The sequence below is a fragment of the Osmerus eperlanus genome, chromosome 1, assembly GCF_963692335.1.
Source record: "Osmerus eperlanus chromosome 1, fOsmEpe2.1, whole genome shotgun sequence".
In the NCBI taxonomy this organism is placed as follows: domain Eukaryota; kingdom Metazoa; phylum Chordata; class Actinopteri; order Osmeriformes; family Osmeridae; genus Osmerus; species Osmerus eperlanus.
The window spans coordinates 17,229,924-17,248,558 of NC_085018.1; the positions used below are offsets into that span (position 1 = coordinate 17,229,924).

At 48.2% G+C, this 18,635-nt stretch overlaps 1 protein-coding gene across 4 annotated transcripts; it reads right to left on the reverse strand.

The window, feature by feature from the left end:
- Window positions 1-199: 199 nt before the first annotated feature.
- Window positions 200-18,282, reverse strand: LOC134023011 (rootletin-like). Of its 4 annotated transcripts, none has more exons than XM_062464816.1 (37): window positions 18,130-18,282; window positions 15,396-15,522; window positions 15,132-15,274; window positions 13,920-14,108; window positions 13,577-13,660; window positions 13,399-13,499; window positions 13,008-13,173; window positions 12,778-12,884; window positions 12,463-12,690; window positions 12,189-12,279; window positions 12,017-12,103; window positions 11,724-11,933; window positions 11,250-11,449; window positions 10,792-10,974; window positions 10,464-10,608; window positions 10,235-10,381; window positions 9,895-10,125; window positions 9,497-9,690; window positions 9,255-9,382; window positions 8,886-9,055; window positions 8,527-8,706; window positions 8,142-8,276; window positions 7,862-8,005; window positions 7,478-7,716; window positions 7,209-7,368; window positions 6,876-7,043; window positions 6,224-6,659; window positions 5,975-6,132; window positions 5,658-5,778; window positions 5,175-5,338; window positions 4,053-4,268; window positions 3,716-3,940; window positions 3,482-3,631; window positions 2,953-3,153; window positions 2,673-2,804; window positions 1,217-1,390; window positions 200-955 (listed from the first exon to the last, which is right to left on the reverse strand). In XM_062464816.1, exons 1-37 carry the CDS (start codon window positions 18,274-18,276, stop codon window positions 869-871), a joined length of 6,168 nt encoding a protein of 2,055 aa, XP_062320800.1. In that variant the 5' UTR covers window positions 18,277-18,282; the 3' UTR covers window positions 200-868. The 4 variants fall into 4 exon arrangements, with proteins under 4 accessions (XP_062320800.1, XP_062320792.1, XP_062320817.1 ...); XM_062464808.1 differs by having other exon boundaries at window positions 15,132-15,277; XM_062464833.1 differs by lacking the exon at window positions 18,130-18,282 and adding an exon at window positions 16,939-16,980 and having other exon boundaries at window positions 15,132-15,277.
- Between the last annotated feature and the right edge of the window lie 353 nt (window positions 18,283-18,635).

Consider the following 18,635-nt stretch of genomic DNA (forward strand, 5'->3'; position numbering starts at 1 on the left):
TGGTGTTTGAATCCTGCATATGGGCTGGATTGGTGTCCTTATTCTATGTTGCCTGGAGAAGATACTGTCACACAGATGGCTTGTAGAGCTTACATGTGAAGTTAAGTCATCGAGATCTTCAGATGTTAAATAAAAAATGACAACATTGAAGAAAGTTTTGAAGCTAGATGAATCACAGGACAAACCCTCATATGGAGGCCAAATTTATTTTAGTATGATATACAAGTTAAAACGTATGACCATTCCGTCATACACAATCCCTTTGCAAATGAGGTGTACTGGTGTTGGATGGTGTACATTTCATAACACAGTACTTAAACTATGTATTATACAGACTTTTTATAAATTATATATCCATACATTTCCATTGTAGATAAGTCTACATCAGTTTGACAGTAATACCTATGTTAGTAGCATTATCAGTATAAATCTTCTAAAACATATTGTGCACACACACAGTACATATTTTTGTACATAACACATGGTCTAATTTAGTCCCTTAATGTGTTATTTATGCATCAGTGTCTACCTACTGGCCCTGACAATCAATAAAATCACATTCTAGGAAATAGTGGGGACAGTAAAGTTCCTTTACATAGTTGTTAATGAGTTGCCTGGTGCTGTCACTGATTCCAAAACTCATTCTCTTTGTAAGTGGATTCGAGGGAAGAGAATTCAACCCTGGACTGGCATATCTGTGGATGTCACTCCATGATTCCTGAAGCAGGCCTCGGTTCAGAGCCTGTCTGGATCTTGTGGTGTCTGAAGTTTCTCCCTGAGTAGGAGGAGAGCTGGAAAGTCATTGTTGCAATTACTGCTTCTCTAAGCATGTTTGCAGTTATTGGTCCTCAGAGATAGGGGGTGCTATTCAGTTACCCCCAGACATTACGGAGGGGGGCAGGGAGGGCTGTCGTCGCCTCATCTCTTGCTGCAGCTGCTCCTTTAGAGTGGACACCTTGGGAATTAGGAAATGAATTAGGAAGTTAGTGTCATACAAGACGAATCAGGAAGATTCCTCCGAACAAATTAAAGGTAAAGTTGGACAGTCATTCTTTCGAACTAAAGCATATACACCGGGGTGGGGGGGCAGCTATTGAAGAACAGACATTAAACAGTTGTTGACCTTCAACACAGTGAACATAAAAAGCACAGATTATATATGGTCCAGAACACACTAAGAATGTTCCGTGGGCCAAACCCTCTGTCTCACACAGACCTGCTCCTCCAGGCCTTTGACCCTGTGGCGGTGTGCTCTCTCCCTGGCGGCCAGGGTCTTCTCAGCCTCCTTGTGGGCCAGCCTCAGCCTCTCTGCCTCACGCTGGGCCTCCTCACGCTGCCGGGCCAAGCTCTCGCTCACACTGTGGGATTGCTCCATCTCGGCCAGCTGGGCCTAGTCATGAAGCATACACACAAACAAAACACACTAAAGTACAGATTGCACAATTGTTCACAGTTGTCACTTTGTAACCCTTGTCAACCAGCTTTAACATACAATATATAGATACAGTTGCAATATAGTTGCTGAGGTCATTGTCAATAGCATGTGGGGCACCATTGGCTCAAAGATGACTAGTACTACTGTTTCTATAACAAACAGTCCACCTCCAGTCTGTATCCACATTGCTCAGGGTGAATATAGCAGTCTCAACTGAATACACTCTTTAAGCTTAGATATCAGTTTCCATTGTTGGTCAAAGAAGAAGTGTGTGTCATTGGATTTATTCCATGGTTGGAGGCATGAACGTACACATAAATACATACACAACAAGGTCAAAGTATTCAATGAATACAATTCCTTGACAGTTTTGCGTCAATCGAATATTCCAGATGTCGTCTGTTGTATATTCTTACAAAACATGTTTACACTGCAACGGTAAGAGAAACAACCAGGGCTCAGATCTAAACTTCTCTAAACTCCCTCATGTTAAGCGGTCTAACTAGCAGCAGATGTACCAAGAGCCCAGAGCCCCCAGGCTATGGCCATTTCACAGCTGAACCCAACCCTCTTACACATGGACATCCCTGAGCTCAAACACTAATAAGACTGAGTCTTGAGGGGGGTGAAATAAATACAAAAGAATGTACAATAATCAAAAGCTAAGGCACTGTCTCACCAAGCAAATTCTTTGTAACGAATGGTGACTTTCTAGCTACAGCTATCAAGCACAAACTAGCCTTGTCTGCTAAAACAGAAAACAAGCAGACACTCACCAAACACATTAATTTTCACAATAACGAGCTCCTCCTTTTCTCAAGGCAGCCAGTTAAAAAAATGTGGACTTCCAGGTTCAACCAATCATTAAGGTAAATAGGTTTTGTTATGTGTGGTTTCAAAGTAAAATTATAAAGGGGCACAAAATGGTACCTCAAAACTCAAAATCATTCTAGCAAACACCTGAAAATGATGACACTCCTTCTCTACAGTCCCCAAGAAAGAGAACTGAGATATAGCTGAACCTAGGTGATTAACAAGCCCTATCCATTCACACCTCTGTAGCGTAAATCACAATAACAGCTGAGAAAACACACTCGACAGCAACGCATTCATCAGTCACCACACAACACCACACGACCCATAAACCACTAAGCCGTCCTGTACCAAGGCTGTGTCTCTGTCCTGCAGCCTGCTGTGGCAGAGCTGTTGCTGTGTCTGTGACTGTCCTGCAGCCTACCTCCAGCAGAGCTATCTGTCTCTGAGCATCCTGCAGCTCCTGCTCTGTGGTGTTGAGGGATCGGTCCAAGCGGCTTTTCTCTGCAGACAGACGCATGCTGCCCTCCTCTGTCTTCAGCTTCTGGCGCTCCACCTATCGAACAGAGACCGTCACACACACACACAGACCTAAACAGCAGTATATTGGGTCTACATTAAACCACACGTGTGTGTGCTAATGCAGGTGCTTACTGGCCGTGGTTTTCTCCAGACTCAAGGCGTTGAACGTTCCCTATGCTAACCTTATCCAGTGTGCTCCTCAAGGCATTCTTGTCCTTCTCCAGACGGACAGCCTGTCGTTCTGCGTCTCTCTTCTCCGTCTCGAGCATGGCCACGGCCCTCTGGAGCCCTCGCAGTCTCTCCTCGGCTGACGCCCGCTCCGTCTGGGCGGACTGGGCACTGCGCTGGGTCTCCGACAGACTGGCGGAGCGCAGACGCAGAGCCTGGGGGGTAGACAGAGGGAGAAGGCATCAGACATGAATGAGAGGGTAGAGGTTAATAATGTATTTATCATTATAACAGTATGCATGAGTTATTCTATTTTAGTGCATTATCTATTTATTGTCTGTCTTATTTGAACTAATCTGGACCAAAGCCATAAACTTGTCTTCTACAGACAGTTCCAGTTGGAGTCATAATCACATTGCTCACACCTGTTCGATTCCCCCAGATCTCACAAATCCTTTAGGACGATCTGCAGTATGGGTCACAGTCTCTTAGACAGTCTTGACATTGAATCCACTGCTTTTCCTGATCCCTCCCATCCCTCACCTCTTGGGTGTGGGCCAGCTCCGCCTCCAGCTCTCCTCGTCTCAGCTCGCTCTGACTCAGATCACTCTGCAGGCTGTGCACACGCTCAGTAAGGACCGTCATGTTCCTCTTCCCCTCTGTCATGGCTGACCGCACCTCATCCAGAACCTCCTGAACACAGAGGTTCTGTCTTCATACTTAAGCACAACTACGAAAAAGACTCTCTCGTTGTGCCCACTTCCATCCTCCACCTACCTGCAGCTGTCTCCTGTCCTGCTCTGCCAAGCACTGAGATTTCTGCACTGCCGCCAGGCGCCCCTGGGTGGTGCTGTGGGCTGCAGTGGCTTCCTGAAGACTCTGGCTGAGGGTCTGGTTCTTCTCCCGGAGAGAGGTCTCTCCTTCCTGGGCTTTAGACAGGGCCTGGCTAAGTTTTTCCACCTCTCTTAGAAGCGAGGAAACACGGCTCTCCCCCTCGGCCACCTGGGATATACAATTACAGTTTGGATGAAAAACGAACTTTCCACTCACTTGACATATTGTCATCCTGATCCTGTACAGAGTGCATCTGTGCTGTATCAGTTCTATACCGAACCTGTTTGAACAGGGAGTCGTGTCTGTCCTGGGTGGCCTGGGTCTCGGCCTCCCTATCCCCGAGGCTGAGCCTCACCCGTCCCAGCTCCCCCTCCAGGCTGCGCCTGCCCAGCTCCAACCTGGTGGCCCGGGCCTCGGCAGCCTCCAGAGCCTCCCTCAGACGCCTGCGCTCAGCCTCCAGGCGCACCTCACAGGCACGCTGCTTACTCAGCTGGTCCTGGAGGGCGAGAGGTGGAGGGGAGGAGATAGAAGACAGGATGTAGAGAAATAGGACGGTATAAGTAAGGGCTAATAGGTTGAGATAGGAGGAAGGAGATAAAGAGATAGATCTCAAGGTACATTGTTGCAGTAATGTTTGTATGTTGTAAACTGACCCACTGACAGTGAACACATGGTCTGTCTAATGAAAAGGACCTCAGGAATCATCTTGAACCTCAGGCCTTAGCAGCAGACAGGCAAACACAGACATTCCACAAGTACATTCTCAAAGAGACCAGACTGATAGAAAACACAAATGGAGACAGCTGGCTTGAAACTTATACCTCGCTCTCACTTTCCCCTTTGTCTCTCTTATTTGCTTCTCCTGACTCCCTTCCAAAAACGTTAATTTTTTAAATTCTCATAAATCCTTCTATATAGCTAACTCTTTCTTTTAGCTGTCTTTTCTCTTCCCTCTTATTCTACAAACCTTTTTTCTTGTTCCTTCCTTCCCCTCATCCAGCTATCCTCCTTGTGCCTATGCTCCCTCTGCTGTCTGCTATGCAAACTGTTTCTGAAGGTGGCCTGAAGACTGGCATTAGGAGACTGGACATATGGAGTGTTGCTTTGCCAGGACATATGACATGGAAACAACAAATTGTTTAGGTGGCATCTGTTGTTGTGACAATCCCCAGCAGCTTTGTCACTCCCCCAGAGGTCACCCTCAGAGTCAGCATATGGCAATGTTGGCACATCCCTCTTCAGTACAGAGCAGTAGAGTCTGTGGTATGTCTGTGGTATGGTAGGTGTGTCAGTCAGTCTGTCTCGTTTGCTGTAATGTGTTTGTCTGTACCTGAGAGTTTGTCTGTACCTGAGAGTTTGTCTGTACCTGAGTGTTTGTCTGTACCTGAGTGTTTGTCTGTACCTGAGTGTGTTTCTTCTCAGTGTCAGTGGCTTGCAGGGATCTCTCCAGCTCCTTGACTCTGTCAGCCAGAGCCCTCCTCTCCCTCTCCCCCCTCCGCACAGCGTCCTCCTGCTGCTGCAGCATGGCCTGGGTGGAGCTCAGACGGCCGTCCACGCCTCGCTTACCTTGGGAACAGTCATGACAGCTAAATGGCAGGTGGCAGTTTGTGAGTGTGTGTTTGTATGTGTGCTGTTGCACGGCCAATTGTGTTTACTACCATGTATGAGAGTCAGGTGGCTGAGCGGTTAGGGAATTGGGCTAGTAATCAGAAGGTTGCCGGTTCGTGAAAAATTGACGGTGTGTCCTTGGGCACTACTCGCCTACTTGCCTCGGGGGGAATGTCCCTGTACTTACTGTAAGTCGCTCTGGATAAGAGCGTCTGCTAAATGACTAAATGTTAATAAAATGACTAAATGTAAATGTCTGCATGAGCACACTGCTCACCCTCCTGGCACTCCTGGAGGGAGTTGTGGATCTGAACCAGACGGTTTTGAGCTGCTTCTCGCTCCGCTGTCACCTCCTCTATTTCCCGCTGTAGCGCCCCCAGCTGGCAGCGAGCGTCATCCTGCAAAACAGCCACACAGTGCATGGATTACCTGAAAACAGATTACCGAGAACTACATGTGGATCAGAGAGGGGTATACGTTAATCGATTGTTGTATGTTTCATCATGTGCTATGGGGATAAACCGGACGTACAGAATATACATGAGATGATATGACATGTTATTTGTATCGCTGTGCCCTGCGATGTGCTGTTACCCTGTCTCTCTGTGCATCACGCAACTCCTGGAGGAAGTCTCGGAGGCCACAGCGCAAGGTCTCTGGGTCCAACTCTGGCAAAGGCATGGGGGTGTCCCCCTTCTCCGGAGAGAGAGGTCTCAAACCCAGGGCATTGTCAGGGGTACTTCCCCGGAAATCTGGCACAAACAGGAAAAGGACTTGACGGATATAGCAAGTGTGTTTAGTATGACTAATATTTCCCATTGTGCACTTGTGTATCCCCCTCACCTTTGGGAGGTGTCAATGAGCTCCGCATGGGTGAGAGGCTACGGTGACGGGCCATACTGCTGGGAGACGGTGAGCTACCTCCCGGACTCCTACCCCTGCCACCACCTGTGCTGCCCCTGCCACCTGCCCCTATGCCCAGCGTGCGGGTCAACGCCGACTGCAGGCTGCCCAGCCTGAACTCCAGCTCCCTGCGGCCGGCCTCTGCCCGGGCCTGCTCTGCCTCGGTGGCTGCCAGGCGACCCTGGGCCTCGCTGAGCTGCAGGCTGGACTGGGCCGCTGAGTCCTGGGCTGTCTGGGCACGCAGGGACAAGTTCCTGGCCTCATCTTGCAGCTTCTTCTCACATCCACGAGCTTCCTGCAGCTGGGCGGTGAGCTCCCTCTCACAGCCCCGCCAGCCTGACTCAGAGTCTGCCAGGCGCCGCTGGAGGACAGACAGCTGAGGGCAGGAGAGGAGAGGAGGAAGACAGGTTTAGAGGTTGGGCGAGAGGGAGCAGAGATGGCAAAAGTACACACATCCTTCACTCAAGTAGAAGTAAAGATACTCATGTTTATAAAGTGCTGACCACTTTCATATTAATACTTGGCTCCATCCGCTCTGCCTTATCATTTCTTCCCCCTTCGAACCTCCAACCATCCATCCCTCTATCCTCACCTCCTTCTTGATGCAGTTCCTGACTGTGTCTGCTTCAGTCAGCCTCTGCTTGAGAGAGAAGATGTCCCTCCCTCTCTCCTCCTCTCTCTGTTCCTCCAGGGAGAGGCGGGTCTGCAGCTCTGCCACCTCCCTCCCCTTCTGCTCCTTCTCTCCATCCAACACCTTCACCTGAGGGAGGGAGGGACCTTTAGAAACCCTCATAGGTCATGTTTAACTGAGGAAGTGGTCATTTCCCCACTTGATTACATCCAGCATAAATGTTGACAAGATACTAGCTAAGGTATGTTGCTAGCAAATGGCTTGTCCAGTGGAAGCCTGGTGTTGGTGGCGGACCTGTCTGCGGAGCTCCTGCAGCTCTCTGCGGGCCTCCAGGCGGGACTTCTCCACCTCCCTCAGGCAGCTGCGCAGCTCCACCACCTCCCTCTGAGTAGCTGCCAGGCTCTCCTCCAGCACGGCCACACGCTGCTCTTTCTCCTCACACTGCCGCTTCACACTGACACACACACACACACACACATTTTTCTAATTCGCACACAGACAGCTGCCACATAGTATGAAATTAAAATGTACGATTAAGTCAGATAGGTGTTGCCATATTCTACCTGATTCTCTCCATTTCAGCACTTCTCAATGTCTCCCTCAACTGTCTGTTTGATTGGCTGAGAGTATCCTTTTCTTTGGTGACATCATCGAGGGTGCGATGTAACTCCACCCCATCCCTTCTGTAGCCCTCCCCGGTGTCACGTGTTTGGTTGAGACGCCTCTCCATCTCCAGCATGTCCCTCCTCAACTGGTCACGAATCTCCTCGCTGGCTGTTAGGGAGGCTCTGCACTCTTCCAACTGGAGGGCAGGGAGGGGGAAGTGGGGTAAACTACCAGGTGATTTCACACATCAAATTGTATTTCTGAATGTACAAGAAATCTCTTGGATCTCTTATTTAATTTGCTCCCTCATCGCTAGCTCTCGGCCTCCGACCCTGCCTCACCTCTTTGAGGGCGGCGTCAGCGCGTGTCTGCAGGTCTGTGCAGCTCTCCTGCAGCCTGTGCAGCTCTCGCTCATGCAGGCTGGCTGCATCCTCCAGCTGGGAGCGAAGTTCCTGTAACTCGAAGTTCAGAGCTGCCACTGTGGCCTGAAGAAGGAGTGAGAGGGGTCAGGGGAGTAAAAGGGGGAAATGTTCAATCTAAGCAGCAAGAAATATCAGTATACTATAGAATAGGTTTGAATGAATGAGTAACCATCGAACAGAACTCGGTGCTCTTATTTACCCTCTCCAGGTCTTTGTAGTGGGCTGACTCTCTGGCCAGTCTCTCCACCTCCAGCCCAGCAGTGGCCAGCTCGGCCTGCAGGGTGCACAGTTTCTCAGACAGAGCTGCCTTCTCAGCCTCCTTTAGGGACAGCGCCTAAGACAGGAAGAGAGAAGTCCTTTAGAAATAGCTGGTAGAAGAGCCAGGGAAGGTCTCAGGGTGGAGCAGGTTTAAACCAACACAGCAGGAACAGGTACACAGGGGATTTTGGTGCCACACCATGTTTACATTTCACTACCTTTAATAAAAGGTAGTCTTATCTGCTCTTCCTTGTATTGGCCTCCGCCTATTTCCAGTCCCAGACCCCTACCAGGACTCACCATGGAGCCTGAGTCAGGTCGCTCACCTGTTGCTTCTCTGTCTCGGCCTGGAGAAGACTCTGGTCTCTGTCGTGCTGCACACTCCGGACCTCATCCCTCAGCTCCTCCCCCTCTCTCTCCGCTCTGAGGAGCTGCTCCTCTGCCTCCTGCCTCAACCTCCTCAGCACTGCTTCCTGTTCACTCACCAGACTGCAGCGGAGGGCCTCCTATATACAAACATAAACATGATACTCAGTCATTAGAGTCAATACTGGAACAGAACCAGACAGAGGGGATTTATGTCCCATCAAATCCTTGAACCTGAACCCTATGCACTACTGAGATGTTTGAATAGCAACCGATATGGTAGCTAGCATGAGAGTGGGGTAGCTGTGGCCTCTCTCACCTTCTCAGCGGCCAGTTTCTCCAGTTCCTCCTGGTGGTCAGATATGGCATTGCGCAAGTTCTGCTGGGCCTCCAGCTGAGTGGTGCTGAGGGCCTGAGCGAGAGCCTCTCTCTCCCTCTCACTGCGGGCTAACGCGTTCTCTCCCTCCGAACGCACCCGCCGCAGCTCAGCTGCACAGTCACCAGGGACAGAGACCGTTACACCACACCACAGCAGCCTAGCAATGAACCCTCAATCAACCACTCTCCAAACTCGCTTTCTGTCCAACTACACGTTAAGTTAATCTATCTCAGCTCATGAAACATGTTCTAATTGATGGACAGATTCAATTGTTTTCACGTTTTTCCTTCAGCCAGATGTGTGTTTTACCGGTGGAGCTCTCGGTGCGGAGCCTGAAGGTCTGGTTCTCACTCTCCAGCTGCTCCCTCCGAGACTCCAGCTGAACCAGCTGCTGCTGCACCTCAAACAGGCTGGTCTCCAGAGCCTCCCGCTCAGACCTGCCCGGGGATGGGAACACAGGTTCACGACCGACGCACACTCACATACACACCCACAAATGTCTGTACACTTCCCACTCAAAAGTGTGCCCGCATACACACACACAGTCTGACCTGAATGCAGCTAGTTCCTCTGTCAGAATTGCATTCTCTCTCTCCGATGCAGTCAGCTGAACGACTAGCCCCGCCTTCTCCCTGGTCAGTTCCGCCCGACCCCGCCCCACCTCCTCCAAGGCTACTCCCTGCCGTTGCTCCTCGCCACGAGCAAGGCCCAGCTCAGCGCTGAGGGAGCTCACCTCCCCACACAGCTGTCAGTCAGGGGGTCAGAGGTCAGCAGGGAGAGAAAGGTGTATGCAGTACAGTAGTGTGTCATTCAGAACTAGTACAGCCATTGCTACAACTCTGTCCATTTTTTAATTAAAATGATATAAATATTCACGGCTAACACCTGTAGATCAAGACAAGGTATTGAGATGAAGAGACAGGTCAGTAGAGTACGGATGCATGCCTACCTGAGTGACTTTGTCCTGAAGCTTGACTCTTTCAGCCCTGAGGGTCTGAAGCTCAGCCTCTATCCCCACCTTGCTCATCTCAGTGTCCTGCAGCGATTGGTAAAGAGAGAGACGGGCGGAGTCCAGCTCTAGTCGGTCCTGCTCCAATCGGACCAGCTCATCTCTAATTGTCAGCTTCTCTTGCTCTGCCTCCCGTTTCTGAGCACACAGATGAGCTTTCTCCTCCTCCAGCTGATCAAATACAAGGAGATACCAGACTTACACCCACGCTCCAAGGCCTAGTAAACTCAACACATACCAACACAGCCACACACACAGAGAGCTGCTGCTGGTGTCTCACCTGACTGATGATTGTGTTGAGGTCGGTCTTGTCCTGGGCCAGGCCCTCGTTCATGCTGCCCATCTTTGACAGAGAGTCCCTGAGGGCGGCCTCCTCGGACCGGAGTTTGTTGACCTGCAGCGAGAGCTCTGCATTACTGCTTTCAGCCTGAAAGAGAGGGGGGACACAGGCTTTAAATGCAGGATGGATAATAGAAACCACGTAATAGAAGGGCGGATGTTTTTCTAACCCGAGCCAGAGCCTCTGTAAGCTGGGTCCTTTCTCCCTCCAGAAGCTGCTTCTCCACCTCCCACTGCTGGTGAGTCTCCCTCACTGAGGACAGCTCCCCGCGCTGGGCCGAGGCACGGCACTCACTCTGCTCCCACTGCTTCTGACTGGGATGGGGATGGGGAGAGAGGAAGATCACTGCAGAGTATTTTCCACACCGTTACTCCATCATCTTCCGTTCTTTCACAGAAGCTCTAGAACCTTCTTCTCAACCCCTTTCATTTGATCCCTCTCTCTTTACTCTGCCTTACCCTCTCTCCTCCCCCTCTTCCCACAACTCCTCCACTCACACTCGCTCCGTCTCTGCCTTGGCTCGGTCTCTCTCCTGGCTGATGGCTTGCTTCTCCTCCTTCTCACGGTCTCTCTCTCTCAGGGCCGAGGTCACAGACAGTTGTAGTCTCTCACAGTCCATCTGCAGGGCCTGAGCCTGGCTCTGGGCTGCCTGAGCTGCCCTCTCCAAACTGGCCCTCTCACTGCCACAGGAAGAACAGGAAGACACGATTAGGAGGTAAACAGGAACACAGGTTGATTTGAAAAGCATGAATGGGTTGTGATGTAAGAAATCATTAACTACGGTGAGTGTTTGTGTGTGAGGGGTTGTGTTTAATTGCTTTGAGGTAAAACATTATTAGAACCAGTCCCACTAATATTGAGTACAAGGGTTCTCCAAGTTGATTTTTAACCAGGAAACCCCCATGGATCAATCAGCAACCAGCCTGCCTAATTCTGCCCTGCATGGTTTACCTACCTGGCAAGGGCATCTCTGTCCTGTTTCAGCCTGTCCCTGTCCCTCTGCATGGTGTCCTTCTCTCTCTGGGCAGCATCCCTCTCTCCCTGCAGGGCCTGGCTGCACTGCTCCAGCTCTCGCCTGGAGGACTCGGCCTCAGTCAGCTGCCTGCGGAGCTGCTGCACCGAGGACTGCACGCTCGTCAGGCGCCCTCGCAGATCCTGCACAACACACCATGCCAAGTGTACAAATGTACAAAATTGTGGAAAAAGACCTTGTACATCTTTGTCACAATGCCCCTATAATGTGCCTGGGGAAAGGGGAAGTGCACGACAGGTTGTTGTGGTGAATATGACCGATGGATATTATTGCACTGCAGGTGTATTCTGATGGAAATGTGCACCAAAGTACAGTATGCAAAGTATACATCAGTCAGTGCTTGACAGAAGACAGAGTTAAATCCAGTTTTGCTACTGAACTGAGAGGGTCCATTACCTGCAGTTGGAGCTGTCTGCTGCTCACTGCCGAGCGCAGAGCGGACAGGCTAGCCTCTGGGAGGGGCACCCACGAGGTACGTGATGGGGAGGAGGATCGCCGTGGAGATGAGGAGCGATGTGGGGAGGAGCCTCGGAGTAGGGCCAACATGGGGGCTCCCCTGCTGTCCTGATCTGCTTCTGAGGACGAGTCTCCATCTGACAGGACGGACTGGGGAGAGGTTGTTGGGAATGGATTTACTCATGTGAGTGTGTGTCTGCATGTGTGTGTGAGTGTGTGTGTACTATTTCTACCTGGGCAATATCCCTCAGTGTGTCCAGCAGAGTGTCCGTGTGTGTTCTCATCACCTGCAGGTCGGACTCATCATTGCCACTCTGCTCCTGTAATGCAGTTAGACCAAAACAGAGTCAGATGTTGAGGGTCTTGAGGACATATCTTAGCTGGGGTCAGCGGCCAGAGTCTCACCTCCAGCCTCCTGGTCAGAGTGACCAAGTCTCTGTCTTTATCCTCCAGTTGTCCTTTCATCCTCTCTGCCTCCCGCACCGCATCTGAAAACCTGATGACACATACACGACATTAAAACACACGACGACAAACCAATAAGCACCTTGTGTCGACCATTTCGTTGAGCACTCTTAGTGCTACGAAATGGAAATGAGGAACTATCAAGAATAAAGTGCACCCGAAACTAACAGACAGACGAGACTGAAAGACCCGTAAACCCTCGTCCCTTGCTGACCTGGCGTTAAGCTCCGCCCTCTCCGAGTCTGTCCTGGTCTGCAGGCTCATCATCTCCGCCACGCGTTCTCTCAGCTGCAGCTCCAGCTGTGCCCGCAGCGCCGTCTCACGCTCCAGCGTCAGAGCAGCCCCGCCCTCCCGGCTTCGCAGCGAGGCGTTGAGGCCGGTGCATGCCGACTGTGCCGACTGAGACGTCCTGGCCAGCTCGTTGCGCATGTCGGACAGGTCCCTGAGGGGCCACAGCAAAGTGCACACGTTACAGGAAGTCCACGTCAGGGTGGAAGTAGCATGTATCGCCTAACAGTGTTGCTCAAACCTCTCTGTGGCACTCTTCAGCTCACACACGTGCCTTCGGAAGCCCACCACCTGTCGCCATAGTGACAGTAGCCTACTGTGCTCACTGCTGAAATAACTGTGAAAAGACTGAAAGTGACAGAGACTAATGGTCAGGTATAACAAGGAGACTGTCAACAGGTATGATCCTTAAATTGCTTTTTATTTGATGTATTTAATGGAAGAACTCCTCTTCTTAATCAAATTCCCCACCTCTTCCTCTCTCCTCCAATCGGACTCCCTCTGCTCCAGCTCCTCCCTGGCTTTGGTCCAATCAACAGTGAGCCTGCGAAGGTCTTGGCTGAGCGCGTCATTGGCCAACCCTGCCTGCTCCAGCTGCTCTCTCAACATGGCATTCACCGCTGAAAGACTGCTGCTTCTGAAGAGGCAAATCAAGTCAAGTCTTATAACAAACTAAGAGAATGGAGGGCTATTTAATGACCCAGAAAACCTTTCAATGCTCTTGGTTCTACAGGTCAAACAAGTTCTCCTAGCAATGATGTCAATAAACCAGACCGCAGTAACCTGTACATGTACAGTAACCTGTACATTTTTATTCGATTGCATCTGATATTCTTTGCACCAGTTTGGATTAAATACTTGCCTTTGCTGTTCCTCTTCCAATCGGATAAGAGCATTTTCCAGGTCGCTACCTGGATCATCCTCTCCTCCATGGCGATTGTTGCTTGACAAATCACAGCGTCCCTAAGTGGAGGTCAATCCATGGTTAATTCAAATTTCAGTGACACTGTAGTTCTATTGTGATGGAGAGCAACACTTACACTTAGTCTGTGCTGCTCGAGCTCTGAGGACCTCTCCAACAGTGTCTGCTCAAGATCCCCACATCTCTTCTTGTACTGCAACACCTGAGACCAGCAGACAGAAGAGTGGTCACAATAAACATTTTACAATGTCAAGATAAATGGGAATAACTAAAGGCCAACTTTGAAGATTTATGAAGCTTTTGTTCCATAATCAGACCCATACATCAAGCTCTTCACATAATGATCAGAGATTCACAGGGTAAACTTGTAGTCAACAGACCAACCGGTCCACAGCTCAACAAGTAAAGCCTCCATCAACAAGGGGAACCAGGCTGAATAGAAAATGAGGTATTCTGGGTACCTTAGCCTGAAGTTTCTGCACTAGCTGAGCCTGCCTCTGCTGCCCCTCCTGGTAAGCGGTGAGCTTGCGCTTGTAGGCCGCCTGCTCCTCGTCCAGACGTCTGCGCAGGTCCACATTCTGCTGAGCAAGGCTGCGAGACTCGGGTGAATCCTGCTCCTCACCTGTCTCCAGACGTAGAGTCTGTTCCAGCTGTGCCCAGGGCACAGTGCAGGGACTTAGTGAGAACTAACCAACTAACACTCACTTGAGTATTAAAAACCATTCATGGAGAATACATGCAAGGACAAGAGCCAAGACAATCCATAACATTATCGTTGAATCCTGTAGGTGCTGCCAAAGGGCATGTTTCAAAAACAGATAACAGGTTCATGTTGAAGAGCCCTCTTTCTGATTGTCAAGCATTGTTAAGGGCATCTCCATGGCAAAATCAAGAAAAGAACATTACCATGTCGCCAGGTAGGCCTGTCAGAACAAAGAATAGTCCCACATAAAGCTCTGTATGTAACCCAGAAAGCAGTCCATGTAAATTTCTAATTAACATATGCCAAAAACGTTATTATTTTATAAAAGGTATACTTTTGAGTTCCTTAATGTAATGAATCTGCATTGTAAATAGATTATTATTTATACGGATTCATAAAAAATAAATGTATTTTGTCAGATAGTTTCGGTGTCATAAGCACAGCTATTCTTTTTACAGAAGCTTTCAGCTTTGTATACCCTCCCAGACCCCCTCTTCTCCCTACCGAGGCCCCTGTTTACAATCACCATGGGTGACAAATGCCATAGCAACATGCCACTCCAGACCCTGTAACCAGGGAGACAGACAAATCTCACCCAGAACAGACAAAGGAAATACTAAAAGGGAAATAAGGAAAATAGTGCCTTGCTATTCACTATATACACATCAAATATGTCTTTGAAAGTCGGTGTGGTTTATTGCAACTCCAACCATTAACCACCTTAAGCATAAAGATTCCAGACCACAATGGTTGCTCAACTATTAAACATCTATGAGCCAGCTTATTTGTCCTCTGTGACATGCTTGCGTGTAAAAAGGGCTATACAAATAAATGTTGATTTGATTTATTTACATAGTCATACCTCTCCATTCATGTTCATGTTATTTCCCATTTGTCCTGTGAACCCATGTCTTTCTCCACACAGTTAGTACTGTTGTCCCATATTTTCCCGCCTGTCTTTATCTCTCACCCTCTCGCTGATGGCACTGTACTTGATGGCCAGCTCATCTCGGTCTGCCCTGCTGTGGGCTAGCAGGTCCTCCAGCCTTCCCAGCTCACCCTGCAGGACTCGGTTCTCCTCCTGGAGGGACATGACTGAGGACATGGCCCCTGCTGCTGTAACAGGCAGGAGGAAAGAAAGATGGACACTGACACACTCACATAAACACTCGTATTCAGACCGTCTTATTCTAAGAGTAGCTAACCAACAGCGCAAAGATGGCTGAACACTCACAGTTATCGTTGAGGTTTTTGGTGACAATTTCTCTGACCCGTGCAGGTAGACACGTGGGTGGGCCGTCTGGGGAGGAGCCTCGAACTGTCAGCCTCTTCTCCTCAGACAGGACGCTCTCCTCCAGCCTCTGAGACAATGAGAGAGAGAAATAGAAGAACATGATAACAGCTGTTATGGACACTTGAATGTATGAAAAAAAAGATGTAAGGCAAGTGTGCAAACAAAACGCTGTAGCACCGTTTCAGAAAGCACTGCAATCTTTCTCAAGTTAGAAATATAGTATAGTATAGTATATGTGCACATGGCCTACATGTGCACATATACTATACTATCTAACTATTTGGTAGCACAAACTCAGCTAGGTGCTGGGGCTGTATTTGCTGCCAGGAGACCAGGTGGTGTCTCAGCAGTCACCCATGACACTTTTTTGAACAGTATGGAACCCTAATTTCACACTCACAGCAAACACACCTATACACAAGTCAAAAGACACAACATCCCTAAAACAGTGTTTAGGAACCCATTACACTTATTTTTACAAGAATAAACAATGATCACATATAACTGAAGACAAGCGGGTATATTCTACTTTATTTTGTCTGACATCAAAGGAAGGAAACACCGACATCATCACCTGTATGACAGATTCCAATTTGGAATCCTCGGTGGAATTCTCTGTGGCGCTCATTGAAAATTCAGCTGAGAGGGACGCGATGCCAAACTCCACGTTCCTTCCTTGCACGGCTAGCGTTCAGAAATTGGATTAACCGTCGGTTGAAATAGCAATTAAAAGGGCACGAGCGTTACCCTGTTTCAAAAGCATTTGATTAAAAAAACAAAACAGGATTCCACGTTATAGACACTTAAAGTCCAGTTTTTGATAGTTTGGGCGAATCTAGCTTATCTTCCAGTTTATTAACTGCGCGTCTTGCTCGGTCCCTTCTCTCCTGGACTGTCAAGGCGGAGATTGAGGACAAGGAGGATTAGCAGATTTACCCCCCACTCTCCTCCCTCCCTCCTTCCCTTTCACTCTCGCTGCTTACTTTCACTGCGCATTCTTTTACTTTGGATTTAATTGGATGGTTAGAACCCGTAGCACAGTGATTTACATGTAGTCTAGGCTAGGCCTATTCTTGAAATGGGGAATATAGCCCAATGAAAGGCAAAGTTTTCTGTTCATTTAAGCTTTCAGAAGTATTACTTTCTCATGTGCATGTAGTTAAGCATATAAAGGACTGGGATTCACATCATTCAGGAGTATAGGTAGGCATATATTTGAATTATTTTACTTTGGATTTAATTGGATGGTTAGAACCCGTAGCACAGTGATTTACATGTAGTCTAGGCTAGGCCTATTCTTGAAATGGGGAATATAGCCCAAGCAACGTTATTGGTTTTGATAGTTCCCATGCCGATCGAGAACAGCAAAAGGAAAAGGAAAGCACTACTTTCTACTGTGATTTGAAGGATGGTAGGTTGCGCACCTCCTTCGAATTCTCAGAGAATCGTTTTTAAACATCATAGCCTTTACACAGAATCTCACCTCAGATAAATGCAGACTTGCATTTGCGCCAGTTCCATCATGTCTATTCTGCATTCTTTTACTTTGGATTTAATTGGATGGTTAGAACCCGTAGCACAGTGATTTACATGTAGTCTAGGCTAGGCCTATTCTTGAAATGGGGAATATAGCCCAATGAAAGGCAAAGTTTTCTGTTCATTTAAGCATTCAGAAGTATTACTTTCTCATGTGCATGTAGTTAAGCATATAAAGGACTGGGATTCACATCATTCAGGAGTATAGGTAGGCCTATATTTGAATTCTAAATTTGCATCACTTCATTTAACTTTAGGCTATAACTCATGAAATCCATGTCACTGTCACACCTATATTTGAAAAGTATGTAGGCCTACAATACCATTGACAAGAATTACTGACTGTAATTTGCTCAGATCTTTTACAAGGCAAGAGTGTCCATCTCAGCCACTTCAATGCTGAAACCAAAGGTTTCCATGGTAACATGAATGCAAAGGGAGAGGTAGCCTATGTCAATTGCAGATTTTCATGAAACCCAGTTCACCGTCGACACAGGTTTAACAGATTTTGCAGTTTTTTACCAATCCAGATTGCCGGTGTACAGCCACAATTATTTATTGTAGCCTAGGCCCGATAGGTTACATTATTTGCCACTATAAGGGACAATCTCATTGTCTGACATGAGACGATGCAGGGAAGGGATTGATTAATGGTTTACTGTAAAGTGACAATAGCCACAATGAGACCTCAACCACGGACACGCCCAGTCAACAATCCCTCAAAGTTTGAAACATTGTTGCAGAGCGGGGTGATGAGCGGCAACAAGTAAACAGAGACAGATTAAACCAAAGCAGAAATGAACGTGCGGTTGGCCTACAACTTTAGATTTTTCCCTTTTAAAAGGCTTTAACGTTTATCTTTATAGCCACCGCTGATTTTGTGCACTTCTATAGCCACATAGGCTACAGGCTTGACGCTAGCACACTTCAACAGCCGGCTCATGATTGTCAAGAGATGCCAACAAAAAACATCCAAGCAACGTTATTGGTTTTGATAGTTCCCATGCCGATCGAGAACAGCAAAAGGAAAAGGAAAGCACTACTTTCTACTGTGATTTGAAGGATGGTAGGTTGCGCACTTCCTTCGAATTCTCAGAGAATCGTTTTTAAACATCATAGCCTTTACACAGAATCTCACCTCAGATAAATGCAGACTTGCATTTGCGCCAGTTCCATCATGTCTATTCTGTAATAATAACGACGGCTGCTGCTGCTGGTTCAAAATATTTTCAGAAAAAAGTGCCATGCAAGGCGCAGCCGTGGATTCGCTATTCAATCTGTACATAGCCTTTTCCGGGGAGGGACCAACAAGCGCTTGGACCTCACTACATTACACCATAGTGACAAATGCAATTGGAACACTTATAAGTACATAACAATAAACATTTCAACCTTAAATTATATAGAGCTTTTAAGTTTGATGAAAACGAATAATCAAAATTGACAATTAACAAATGTTTATCCGTCAGCTGTGCATGATACCTATAGTCTACAATATACACTGCTGTCTCCTGAAATGACAGCAGAGGTATTCTCCAGTTTAAATGACAATTTAGTCAATTATCCCAACCTACTTCAGGAAGAAACTCCCTCCTCTTGGGCACTGACACGAAACAAGTGCAGTGGACGCTTGGGTTTGTCCCA